Source organism: Carassius gibelio, chromosome A5 (genome assembly GCF_023724105.1).
Source record: "Carassius gibelio isolate Cgi1373 ecotype wild population from Czech Republic chromosome A5, carGib1.2-hapl.c, whole genome shotgun sequence".
NCBI lineage: Eukaryota > Metazoa > Chordata > Actinopteri > Cypriniformes > Cyprinidae > Carassius > Carassius gibelio.
Window position 1 is genome coordinate 31,533,724 of NC_068375.1, and position 13,934 is coordinate 31,547,657.

General features: G+C 36.5%; 1 protein-coding gene across 6 annotated transcripts in view; it reads right to left on the minus strand.

Moving 5' to 3' along the window:
• The window catches only part of limk2 (LIM domain kinase 2), a 48,272-nt gene that overhangs the window by 27,625 nt on the left and 6,713 nt on the right, over positions 1-13,934 (minus strand). The window contains exons 1-2 of one of the 6 annotated variants that reach the window (XM_052595347.1): positions 12,589-12,860; positions 4,071-4,167 (exon numbers count right to left, since the gene is read on the minus strand). The exons of 1 other annotated variant lie outside the window; for it this stretch is intronic. In XM_052595347.1, coding sequence (XP_052451307.1) covers positions 4,071-4,167; positions 12,589-12,604 — 113 coding nt within the window. In that variant the 5' untranslated portion in view covers positions 12,605-12,860. Of the gene's footprint in view, positions 1-4,070; positions 4,168-4,815; positions 5,094-11,843; positions 11,941-12,588; positions 12,861-13,934 lie in introns of those variants that run through there. 4 more of the 6 variants (XM_052595345.1, XM_052595344.1, XM_052595349.1 and 1 more) reach the window with 4 other exon arrangements.

A 13,934-nucleotide genomic window follows, 5' to 3' on the forward strand; every position in this document is an offset into this window, starting at 1 on the left:
AGAACTCTCACACTGAACCTCTGTAATACCTATTTCAATGACCAAGTATCTCGAGAACTCTTTAGCTGTGTCTGAAACTGCTCCCTGTCCACTATATAGTGCACTATATCGGGTGTCAGCCATTTTTTTTATGCTGTCAGAATTCTGAGTGAACGACTTCATTCCCTACATTCGTCCACTACTTTTTACCCACAATGTATTCTGATTTCGAGTGCACAACCGATGTACATTTGCTGAAGCTTGCCTACAATCCAATGTGGAGACCCGGCGAGCTGGAAGCGAGAGTGGGAGCGAGTGAGTTTGATTGAGAAAATCCGTCCGGGTTTTTATACAGTCTATGGTCAAGATACCAAAAAATACGTGTTAATGTGTGTTTATTTTTGTTCTCAGTGTTTTAATAGCATTTAATGATTATGAATATAAAAGCATTACAAAACAAATTAATATAGCATCAATTAAATGACAAAGCTCACGTGAAGGTATGTATGATTACAATATTAAGTCATTTTGAGTGAGTGTTATTGCTATTAATATTATTTTCTAAAATAAAGTACATAGGCCTATGACTATGTTTTTGCAACAGCTCCAAGTCTCATGCGAAGAGTATAGCCTACGTCGCCATCTGAATCTGTTAACCCTTTTCTGATATAGTGCACTCAACTGCCACACACTTTATAGGAATTAGTGAATGAGTGAGCGGTTTCGGACTCAGCTTTTGTCTTAGTTCTGCTTGGAAGAGTCAACACCTGTTCTCTTTCCTGTTCCAGCTTACACCCAGAGGAAAAACAAGAGGCTTCAGGTGAAATAAAAGAAATTATTCAAACCTTGAACACTCCAAGACAAACAGTACAGATAAAGAACAAACACTCCTTTACTTCCTTCATTCCACTATAGCATTCACATTAACAAAGAAACATTCTGGTGCTCACGACTGGTATTCGGATCTTCTAAACCCTGCGTGTTCCCTGTCTCTGTGTTTGTTAGCTCATAGTACCAAATGATCAGGATCAAAATAAATAAAGGGAGCAGACATAATAATGTCCTATCCAAATAATCAACTAGGATTCCAAATACCTAATAAGTCCTAGTGTTTAAAGATGGCAGATGTGATTATGGTCAAAACAGCCATAATGGACTCAAAAGGTAACTAAACTCAGTTCATACTATAATTAAAAATCATTGCTATCTGAATGTGCTTTCAAATAAATATAATTTAATTAAGGAAGTTAACAGAAAATAACAGCAATAAACAACAAAAAAATGGGATCATAGTAAAGATGGTATTAAACACTTTGGCTATAACACTATCCCATAGTTTCAAAGACAAGTCCCAGACTAAAAAGCAAGTCTGAGCTGTTTCAACTGATATAAGAAGAATGCATCATGATCATAAAATGACAATACCATTGTTTTGCCTCAAGATACACGGTAATGTTTTTTCCTAAGTCATATTTATAAAAATTACTTAAATGTCTTAAATGAACTATAGCCTATTCCTGACTTAGTCTAAGCCCTGCCCGTGAAACCAGGCCTATAAAACTTCAAACAAAAAATTGCATTTTAATCACTAGCAAATGCAAGTTAAAAAGAAAATTCAAATCCAAGACGCATTCAGAGGAAATTCCAGCCCCTCCTATAGTTATATATAGTTATAGTTAGAACAGTCATTAAAGCATACAAGTTCTCTTTGTCCCTCCAATCACAAAAGGGGCATTAGTTGGACATTTGACAAAAACAGCTTTACAGAAAGGGGAAAAAAATAAAGTCTTGTATTTGTCTGCAAGAGCTATGAGCCGATGTCTGGGAATGTGACAGCTAACCAGAGAGGAGATCCTACCTTCAGTGCCACAAAACACTTACAGGTAAGTAGGGAATGTCTGCCATAATATAAGAGGGATTCCACAGAAGGACAAACAGTCAATTAAAATATCAATCAAATAATAAACAGTAGAAAGAAGTCTAAAGGTCTGACCAGCTGAAGTCAATAGTCAAAAAGCTTCTACTTTAATTCATTGAAACGCTTAATACTTAATAAAGAACAATATGTAAAAAAAAAGTTTGACGAACTACTGATAAGAATAGTACTTATAAATAGCTTCCTGAGGTCAGTTATGTTAAATGAGGTCCTTCATTCAACAATAAAAAAACCAAGAGCAATTTGGAGCTACATTTAGAAATACTGACAGTAACGACTCTGGCAGGCAGTTTTTTAACTAGGGGTGCAACTATTTTGATGACACATTAACCTGTCTTTTAAAAAAAGACCTTTACACTGGCACATGCCATTTGATAGTTAAAGGAAAGGTTCACCCAAAAATGAAAATTCTGTTCCTAATTACTCACCCTCATGTTGTTCCAAACCTGTAAGACATTCGTTCATCTTCGGATGAAAATTAAGATATTTTTGATGGAAACTGCATAGTCAGCAATGCCACTGAAACATTTTATGGCCCAGAAAAGTAGTAAGGACATCAATAAAATAGTCTATGTGACATCGGTGGTCAAACCATAATCTTATAAAGCTATGAGAATACATTTTGTGTCAATGCAGGGTCACAAAGCGCTCAAATTTCATCAAAAATACCTTAATATGTGTTCTGAAGTTGAACGAAGACATTATGGGTTTGGAAGGACATGAGGGTGAGTAATTAATGAAATAATTTTTATTTTTGGGTGAACTAACCCTTTAATCACTGATTAGCTGGAAGAGAGCTGGAAAAAGCGTGGACACCTTTATCCATTTCTTGGTCCCATTACCACTTTTCATAATTTCACTGTTTGTTTTTAATTACACAAACAAACATTTATCTCTTATATTTAAATAAACATAACACTCAAGCCCCTACATGAAGGTTCTAGGAGTTCCTAGTAGTTGCTGACAAACATTGAACTAAGTAGCCCATAATACCTACATGTAGGTGTGAAAGAAAACAAAGCTTTCATTTGAATGCAATAGTCTGCATATTTTCTTCTGAAAGGGAAAGAAAATGCATTATTCTTTGTCTTGGTGGCTGGTCAACTGAGCCACCCTCATCTCTTAGTAATTCTGTATAGTTGTGTACTTAGTTTGATAAATAAAACGATTCGCTGGCTAAGAATCTTAAGTTTAAAGGGATACTCCACCACAACATACTTTTTTTTCATTAATCACTTACCCCATGTCATTCCAAACCTTAAAAAAGTAAAAGCTTTGCTCGTCCATGGGAGGCTTGTGACTGTCCCATTAACTAATTAAGTAAATTACACTGTCAAGGTCCAGAAAAGTATGAAAGATGTCGTCAGAATAGTCCATCTCCCCTCAGTGGTTGAACTGTATCATTACAAAGCGACAATAATGCTTTTTATGCATGAAGAAAACAAAAATAATGACTTTATTCAACAATTTGTCTCCTATGCGTCTCTGCATCACTGAAGCTCCATTTTGGAGAATATCCACTGAATGCCATGTTCATCTGTCATGTTCTCCAAAACAAGTTCTCCAGAATGGCACTATGATGATGCGGAGAGACAGAGTTGTTGTTGAATAAAATTGTTATTTTTGTTTTCTTTGCATATATATATATATATATATATATTTGTATTTTCTATTCGCTTCATGATGTTACAGTTGAACCACTGATGGCAGATGGTCTATTCTGACAATGTCTTTCATACTTTTCTGGACCTTGTTAATGGGACAGTCACAAGTCTCCAAAATATCATCCAAAATATCTTAAATTGTGTTCCGAAGATGAACGAAGATTTTACGAGTTTGGAACGACATGGGGGTAAGTGATTAATGACTGCATTTTCATTTTGGGGTGGAGTATCCACTTAGGCTGTCCATGCAGGCAGGGGCGTTGCACAAAATCCCAGGCCCTATGCATAAGCAGTCCTGATGGGCCCCCATGCCCCCCATTAAATTCCACTTACTAGCCAACAGACAAAGCTGGAGATTAAGATCAGCAAACCACTTCAGCTGGGGGAATATTTAAAAAAAAAACTTAAGCAATTCCCAGAAAAGCAACCAAACACATTTTGTTTACTTCGTCCCATTCCGCAGTTTAAGGAGAAATCAAGTTAAGACCCACTGAAAGCATGAGTTGTGCCAGGCGTCTTGAAGAACCTTCACATGAAACGCGTCCTGAATCCTCCCGCCACAGCCTGTGCACGCGCGCTCCGTCACATCTGTCAATCAAATATCAGAGGAACGTTCAGAACTGGCAGCTCATACACAGATCATGTTTGTTTACATAGGAAACCCCAGATATTTAACTTTCAATTCGACGTGGAACATTTTGAGCACGAAGTTTAAGTTATGTAATCTCTATCTAACGTTATTCTCGCGACTGCTGCAGTTTTATATTTATACAAATTATGAGATTTTTACCATTAAAACCTCATATAAATGCAATGGATTTTTTCCAATGGATTTTATTTGCTTTAACATCTTTCTGTAATGAAAAACAGCTGGGATCCATTTCATCTGTTTATTTACTTGTGAGATGAAAAGTATAGCGTTATTTAAAATACGAAGAAAAAAAAGATTATTAAAAGGAACCCTTTAAATATTTTTGAATTACATATTCAAATGTAGACATTTAACTGTTTAACGACAAACTTCAATATACAAACCCAAAAAAACTAACAAAACAAGCATTCGAGAAAACACATTCCTACATGTTTGTTTCTGTTGCATCTGTTTTGAAAACAATTGAGTAACTAACTTTCGTCTATGGACTGTGACAGCCTTAACATAAAGTACTGGTAAGTTTGAAAGGAGTTCAAGTGAACATTTACTGGAAAAAGCGTGAATATCGTTTGCACAATCCTCACCTTCTCGTTCGTCCATGTCCTCTTCTATCTGATTTAATTATATTTGTTCAAGCTCACATGCTGGTCCAGAAAAGTCTGAAGTTCAACACGCTGCACATCGGCGATGCTCCATTTCTGATCCATGTGTAAGACTCACAGAGTAAATCCGACTGGAAATTGAGGGGGAAACAAAATTTCATCCAGGTTCCAAGCAAGTAAAGTTTCTAGGTCCCGTCCGACTAGATGACGTCATAACACAGAAATGTACGGAGACTGGAAGGGATCAAACAGCATCACCTGAAACCAGCCTGAAACAGGAGAGTTTGCAGCAAGAGCAAACTGCGCGACAAAGCCGGACCGCTTCCAATAATACCGCAGCGACATCTATCGCTGATGCACCGAAGCGAATGCAGTGATTTTCTTTGTTTCAGAATCCTTGCTATATTTTTTCAGTAAGTAGGCCATTATCCAGTGCACAATCACAGAACCCGAGGAGTCTTGTGTCTTCGCCGACAATTTGAAGAGAATATGATCATATGAAAAATATAAACTTTATGACATAAAATACAAATATGTTGACACAACCCTTCTAATTAATAAGTTTGTCTTTCATTAATTTCTTTCTGCCAGATCTTGATGTTACAGTGACACTAATGTAAGGCTTGCACTGTGTGGCAACCGCAACATTTTAAGAAGGGTTCTTTCTGTTGACAATGTGTTATGCACATTTTTGACGTTTTACAAGTTTGTTGCAATAACTGATACGGTGGTCTTGCTTATGGAATGTGATACTCAGTGTTGGGGGGTAACGCATTACAAGTAACGTGAGTTACGTAATCAGATTACTTTTTAAAAGGAACTAATAAAGTAATGCATTTTTAATTTAGGAAATATCTGAGTTACTTTTTCAAATAAGTAACACCAGTTAAAAGCCATGTTTCTGAATGACAGAACCCAATGATGCCATGTAGACAGCGAATAGAAGTGGACAAAGGTATAAGATTGTTGTCCCATTCTTGTCTAATACAGGCTTCTAGTTGCTCGACTGTGTTAGGTCTTCTTTGTCGCATCTTCCTCTTTATGATGTGCCAAATGTTTTCTATGGGTGAAAGATCTGGACTGCAGGCTGGCTATTTCAATACCTGGATCATTCTTCTACACAGCTCTGCTGTTGTAATTGATGCAGTATGTGGTCTGTCATTGTCATGTTGGAAAATGCAAGGTCTTCCCTGAAAGAGAAGATGTCTGGATGGGAGCATATGTTGTTCTAGAACTTGGATATACCTTTCAGCATTGATGGTGCCTTTCCAGAGGTGTAAGCTGCCCATGCCACACGCACTCATGCAAACTCATACCATCAGAGATGCAGACTTCTGAACTGAGCGCTGATAACAACTTGGCTTGTCCTTGTCCTCTTTAGTTCGGATGACATGGTGTCCCAGTTTTTCAAAAAGAACTTCAAATTTAGATTCTTCTGACCACAGAAGAGTTTGCCACAGGCCATTTTAAATGAGCCATGGCCCATTTTTAGATATGGCTTCTTTTTTGACCTATAGAGTTTTAGCTGGCAACGGCGAATGGCACGGTGGATTGTGTTCACTGACAATGTTATCTGGAAGTATTCCTGAGCTCATGTTGTGATTTCCATTACAGTAGCATTCCTATGTGTGATGCAGTGTCGCCTCGAAGGGCCCGAAGATCATGGGCATCCAGTATGTTTTCTGGCCTTGACCCTTATGCACAGAGATTGTTCCAGATTCTCTGAATCTTTGGATGATATTATGCACTGTAGATTAAACTCTTTGCAATTTTTCTCTGAGAAACTCCTTTCTGATATTGCTCCACTATTTTTCGCTGCAGTATTGGGGGAATTGGTGATCCTCTGCCCATCTTGACTTCTGAGACACACTGCCACTCTGAGAGGCTCTTTTTATACCCAATCATGTTGCCAAGTGACCTAATAAGTTGTAAATTGGCCCGCCAACTGTTCCTTATATGTACATTTAACTTTTCCAGCCTCTTATTGCTACCTGTGCCAACTTTTTTGGAATGTGTAGCTCTCATGAAATCCAAAATGAGCCAATATTTGGCATGACATTTCAAAATGTCTAATTTTAAGCATTTTCTATGTTATCTAAATTCTATTGTGAATAAAATATAATTTTGTGGGATTTGTAAATTATTCCATTTATTTTTTACTCACAATTTGTACAGTGTCCCAACTTCTTTGGAATCGGGTTTGTATTAGCAGTTCATACATTTTCATAGCACTTGCTATTCAATTCTCTATATTATTAAGTAATTATTGTCCTAACCACTCCTAAGCCTATAACATACCCATTGATAACCCTCTTGATATAGTTAATCTAAATTATTCCAATATATTATATATCTGTAACTAACTATCCATCTATGGAGATAATAGTTTAAAGGAAATGTGAAGTCTATAATTTTATAAAACTGTATTTTTGTGAAAACTTTTATCTGAACTGTAAATAATTTTATTTTACAGTTTAATATGTTACTATAGACATTGCCCTACCCCACTCATATGGTATTAATTTTATTTGTGCAGGTCTTCATATTCCTTTTATATGTAAACAGGTGCATCTCAAATTAGAATGTCATGGAAAAGTTCATTTCTTTCGAAAAATTCAACTCAAATTGTGAAACAATTAAATAAATCCAATGCACAAAGATTGAAGTAGTTTAATTCTTTGGTTCATTAAATTGTGATGATTTTGGCTCAAATTTAACAGAAACTAATTTATTGAGATGCACCTGTATATACATATACACACACAAAGACACAAATAACAAATAACCAATATATTGTGAATCCCTTTATTTTCAAACTCTGTACCATTTAAATTATTATTGCAGAGAATGAAGCCTCTAAAATACATATGACCGATGATAAAAATGATTTTTATTGGAACATTTAAATAATTCTCACAATGACTTGGGAGTACTTCCATTGTAAAGAACTCTCACACTGAACCTCTGTAATACCTATTTCAATGACCAAGTATCTCGAGAACTCTTTAGCTGTGTCTGAAACTGCTCCCTGTCCACTATATAGTGCACTATATCGGGTGTCAGCCATTTTTATTTATGCTGTCAGAATTCTGAGTGAACGACTTCATTCCCTACATTCGTCCACTACTTTTTACCCACAATGTATTCTGATTTCGAGTGCACAACCGATGTACATTTGCTGAAGCTTGCCTACAATCCAATGTGGAGACCCGGCGAGCTGGAAGCGAGAGTGGGAGCGAGTGAGTTTGATTGAGAAAATCCGTCCGTGTTTTTATACAGTCTATGGTCAAGATACCAAAAAATACGTGTTAATGTGTGTTTATTTTTGTTCTCAGTGTTTTAATAGCATTTAATGATTATGAATATAAAAGCATTACAAAACAAATTAATATAGCATCAATGAAAAGACAAAGCTCACGTGAAGGTATGTATGATTACAATATTAAGTCATTTTGAGTGAGTATTATTGCTATTAATATTATTTTCTAAAATAAAGTACATAGGCCTATGACTATGTTTTTGCAACAGCTCCAAGTCTCATGCGAAGAGTATAGCCTACGTCGCCATCTGAATCTGTTAACCCTTTTCTGATATAGTGCACTCAACTGCCACACACTTTATAGGAATTAGTGAATGAGTGAGCGGTTTCGGACTCAGCTTTTGTCTTAGTTCTGCTTGGAAGAGTCAACACCTGTTCTCTTTCCTGTTCCAGCTTACACCCAGAGGAAAAACAAGAGGCTTCAGGTGAAATAAAAGAAATTATTCAAACCTTGAACACTCCAAGACAAACAGTACAGATAAAGAACAAACACTCCTTTACTTCCTTCATTCCACTATAGCATTCACATTAACAAAGAAACATTCTGGTGCTCACGACTGGTATTCGGATCTTCTAAACCCTGCGTGTTCCCTGTCGTGTTTGTTAGCTCATAGTACCAAATGATCAGGATCAAAATAAATAAAGGGAGCAGACATAATAATGTCCTATCCAAATAATCAACAAGGATTCCAAATACCTAATAAGTCCTAGTGTTTAAAGATGGCAGATGTGATTATGGTCAAAACAGCCATAATGGACTCAAAAGGTAACTAAACTCAGTTCATACTATAATTAAAAATCATTGCTATCCGAATGTACTTTCAAATAAATATAATTTAATTAAGGAAGTTAACAGAAAATAACAGCAATAAACAACAAAAAAATGGGATCACAGTAAAGATGGTATTAAACACTATGGCTATAACACTATCCCCTAGTTTCAAAGACAAGTCCCAGACTAAAAAGCAAGTCTGAGCTGTTTCAACTGATATAAAAAGAATGCATCATGATCATAAAATGACAATACCATTGTTTTGCCTCAAGATACACGGTAATGTTTTTTTTTCCTAAGTCATATTTATAAAAATTACTTAAATGTCTTAAATGAACTATAGCCTATTCCTGACTTAGTCTAAGCCCGGCCCGTGAAACCAGGCCTATAAAACTTCAAACAAAAAATTGCATTTTAATCACTAGCAAATGCAAGTTAAAAAGAAAATTCAAATCCAAGACGCATTCAGAGGAAATTCCAGCCCCTCCTATAGTTATATATAGTTATAGTTAGAACAGTCATTAAAGCATACAAGTTCTCTTTGTCCCTCCAATCACAAAAGGGGCATTAGTTGGACATTTGACAAAAACAGCTTTACAGAAAGGGGAAAAAAATATAGTCTTGTATTTGTCTGCAAGAACTATGAGCCGATGTCTGGGAATGTGACAGCTAACGAGAGAGGAGATCCTACCTTCAGTGCCACAAAACACTTACAGGTAAGTAGGGAATGTCTGCCATAATATAAGAGGGATTTCACAGAAGGACAAACAGTCAATTAAAATATCAATCAAATAATAAACAGTAGAAAGAAGTCTAAAGGTCTGACCAGCTGAAGTCAATAATCAAAAAGCTTCTACTTTAATTCATTGAAACGCTTAATAAAGAACAATATGTTAAAAAAAAGTTTGACGAACTACTGATAAGAATAGTACTTATAAATAGCTTCCTGAGGTCAGTTATGTTAAATGAGGTCCTTCATTCAACAATAAAAAAAAACCAAGAGCAATTTGGAGCTACATTTAGAAATACTGACAGTAACGACTCTGGCAGGCAGTTTTTTAACTAGGGGTGCAACTATTTTGATGACACATTAACCTGTCTTTTAAAAAAAGACCTTTACACTGGCACATGCCATTTGATAGTTAAAGGAAAGGTTCACCCAAAAATGAAAATTCTGTTCCTAATTACTCACCCTCATGTTGTTCCAAACCTGTAAGACATTCGTTCATCTTCGGATGAAAATTAAGATATTTTTGATGGAAACTGCATAGTCAGCAATGCCACTGAAACATTTTATGGCCCAGAAAAGTAGTAAGGACATCAATAAAATAGTCTATGTGACATCGGTGGTCAAACCATAATCTTATAAAGCTATGAGAATACATTTTGTGTCAATGCAGGGTCACAAAGCGCTCAAATTTCATCAAAAATACCTTAATATGTGTTCTGAAGTTGAACGAAGACATTATGGGTTTGGAAGGACATGAGGGTGAGTAATTAATGAAATAATTTTTATTTTTGGGTGAACTAACCCTTTAATCACTGATTAGCTGGAAGAGAGCTGGAAAAAGCGTGGACACCTTTATCCATTTCTTGGTCCCATTACCACTTTTCATAATTTCACTGTTTGTTTTTAATTACACAAACAAACATTTATCTCTTATATTTAAATAAACATAACACTCAAGCCCCTACATGAAGGTTCTAGGAGTTCCTAGTAGTTGCTGACAAACATTGAACTAAGTAGCCCATAATACCTACATGTAGGTGTGAAAGAAAACAAAGCTTTCATTTGAATGCAATAGTCTGCATATTTTCTTCTGAAAGGGAAAGAAAATGCATTATTCTTTGTCTTGGTGGCTGGTCAACTGAGCCACCCTCATCTCTTAGTAATTCTGTATAGTTGTGTACTTAGTTTGATAAATAAAACGATTCGCTGGCTAAGAATCTTAAGTTTAAAGGGATACTCCACCACAACATACTTTTTTTTCATTAATCACTTACCCCATGTCATTCCAAACCTTAAAAAAGTAAAAGCTTTGCTCGTCCATGGGAGGCTTGTGACTGTCCCATTAACTAATTAAGTAAATTACACTGTCAAGGTCCAGAAAAGTATGAAAGATGTCGTCAGAATAGTCCATCTCCCCTCAGTGGTTGAACTGTATCATTACAAAGCGACAATAATGCTTTTTATGCATGAAGAAAACAAAAATAATGACTTTATTCAACAATTTGTCTCCTATGCGTCTCTGCATCACTGAAGCTCCATTTTGGAGAATATCCACTGAATGCCATGTTCATCTGTCATGTTCTCCAAAACAAGTTCTCCAGAATGGCACTATGATGATGCGGAGAGACAGAGTTGTTGTTGAATAAAATTGTTATTTTTGTTTTCTTTGCATATATATATATATATATATATATTTGTATTTTCTATTCGCTTCATGATGTTACAGTTGAACCACTGATGGCAGATGGTCTATTCTGACAATGTCTTTCATACTTTTCTGGACCTTGTTAATGGGACAGTCACAAGTCTCCAAAATATCATCCAAAATATCTTAAATTGTGTTCCGAAGATGAACGAAGATTTTACGAGTTTGGAACGACATGGGGGTAAGTGATTAATGACTGCATTTTCATTTTGGGGTGGAGTATCCACTTAGGCTGTCCATGCAGGCAGGGGCGTTGCACAAAATCCCAGGCCCTATGCATAAGCAGTCCTGATGGGCCCCCATGCCCCCCATTAAATTCCACTTACTAGCCAACAGACAAAGCTGGAGATTAAGATCAGCAAACCACTTCAGCTGGGGGAATATTTAAAAAAAAAACTTAAGCAATTCCCAGAAAAGCAACCAAACACATTTTGTTTACTTCGTCCCATTCCGCAGTTTAAGGAGAAATCAAGTTAAGACCCACTGAAAGCATGAGTTGTGCCAGGCGTCTTGAAGAACCTTCACATGAAACGCGTCCTGAATCCTCCCGCCACAGCCTGTGCACGCGCGCTCCGTCACATCTGTCAATCAAATATCAGAGGAACGTTCAGAACTGGCAGCTCATACACAGATCATGTTTGTTTACATAGGAAACCCCAGATATTTAACTTTCAATTCGACGTGGAACATTTTGAGCACGAAGTTTAAGTTATGTAATCTCTATCTAACGTTATTCTCGCGACTGCTGCAGTTTTATATTTATACAAATTATGAGATTTTTACCATTAAAACCTCATATAAATGCAATGGATTTTTTCCAATGGATTTTATTTGCTTTAACATCTTTCTGTAATGAAAAACAGCTGGGATCCATTTCATCTGTTTATTTACTTGTGAGATGAAAAGTATAGCGTTATTTAAAATACGAAGAAAAAAAAGATTATTAAAAGGAACCCTTTAAATATTTTTGAATTACATATTCAAATGTAGACATTTAACTGTTTAACGACAAACTTCAATATACAAACCCAAAAAAACTAACAAAACAAGCATTCGAGAAAACACATTCCTACATGTTTGTTTCTGTTGCATCTGTTTTGAAAACAATTGAGTAACTAACTTTCGTCTATGGACTGTGACAGCCTTAACATAAAGTACTGGTAAGTTTGAAAGGAGTTCAAGTGAACATTTACTGGAAAAAGCGTGAATATCGTTTGCACAATCCTCACCTTCTCGTTCGTCCATGTCCTCTTCTATCTGATTTAATTATATTTGTTCAAGCTCACATGCTGGTCCAGAAAAGTCTGAAGTTCAACACGCTGCACATCGGCGATGCTCCATTTCTGATCCATGTGTAAGACTCACAGAGTAAATCCGACTGGAAATTGAGGGGGAAACAAAATTTCATCCAGGTTCCAAGCAAGTAAAGTTTCTAGGTCCCGTCCGACTAGATGACGTCATAACACAGAAATGTACGGAGACTGGAAGGGATCAAACAGCATCACCTGAAACCAGCCTGAAACAGGAGAGTTTGCAGCAAGAGCAAACTGCGCGACAAAGCCGGACCGCTTCCAATAATACCGCAGCGACATCTATCGCTGATGCACCGAAGCGAATGCAGTGATTTTCTTTGTTTCAGAATCCTTGCTATATTTTTTCAGTAAGTAGGCCATTATCCAGTGCACAATCACAGAACCCGAGGAGTCTTGTGTCTTCGCCGACAATTTGAAGAGAATATGATCATATGAAAAATATAAACTTTATGACATAAAATACAAATATGTTGACACAACCCTTCTAATTAATAAGTTTGTCTTTCATTAATTTCTTTCTGCCAGATCTTGATGTTACAGTGACACTAATGTAAGGCTTGCACTGTGTGGCAACCGCAACATTTTAAGAAGGGTTCTTTCTGTTGACAATGTGTTATGCACATTTTTGACGTTTTACAAGTTTGTTGCAATAACTGATACGGTGGTCTTGCTTATGGAATGTGATACTCAGTGTTGGGGGGTAACGCATTACAAGTAACGTGAGTTACGTAATCAGATTACTTTTTAAAAGGAACTAATAAAGTAATGCATTTTTAATTTAGGAAATATCTGAGTTACTTTTTCAAATAAGTAACACCAGTTAAAAGCCATGTTTCTGAATGACAGAACCCAATGATGCCATGTAGACAGCGAATAGAAGTGGACAAAGGTATAAGATTGTTGTCCCATTCTTGTCTAATACAGGCTTCTAGTTGCTCGACTGTGTTAGGTCTTCTTTGTCGCATCTTCCTCTTTATGATGTGCCAAATGTTTTCTATGGGTGAAAGATCTGGACTGCAGGCTGGCTATTTCAATACCTGGATCATTCTTCTACACAGCTCTGCTGTTGTAATTGATGCAGTATGTGGTCTGTCATTGTCATGTTGGAAAATGCAAGGTCTTCCCTGAAAGAGAAGATGTCTGGATGGGAGCATATGTTGTTCTAGAACTTGGATATACCTTTCAGCATTGATGGTGCCTTTCCAGAGGTGTAAGCTGCCCATGCCACACGCACTCATGCAAACTCATACCATCAGAGATGC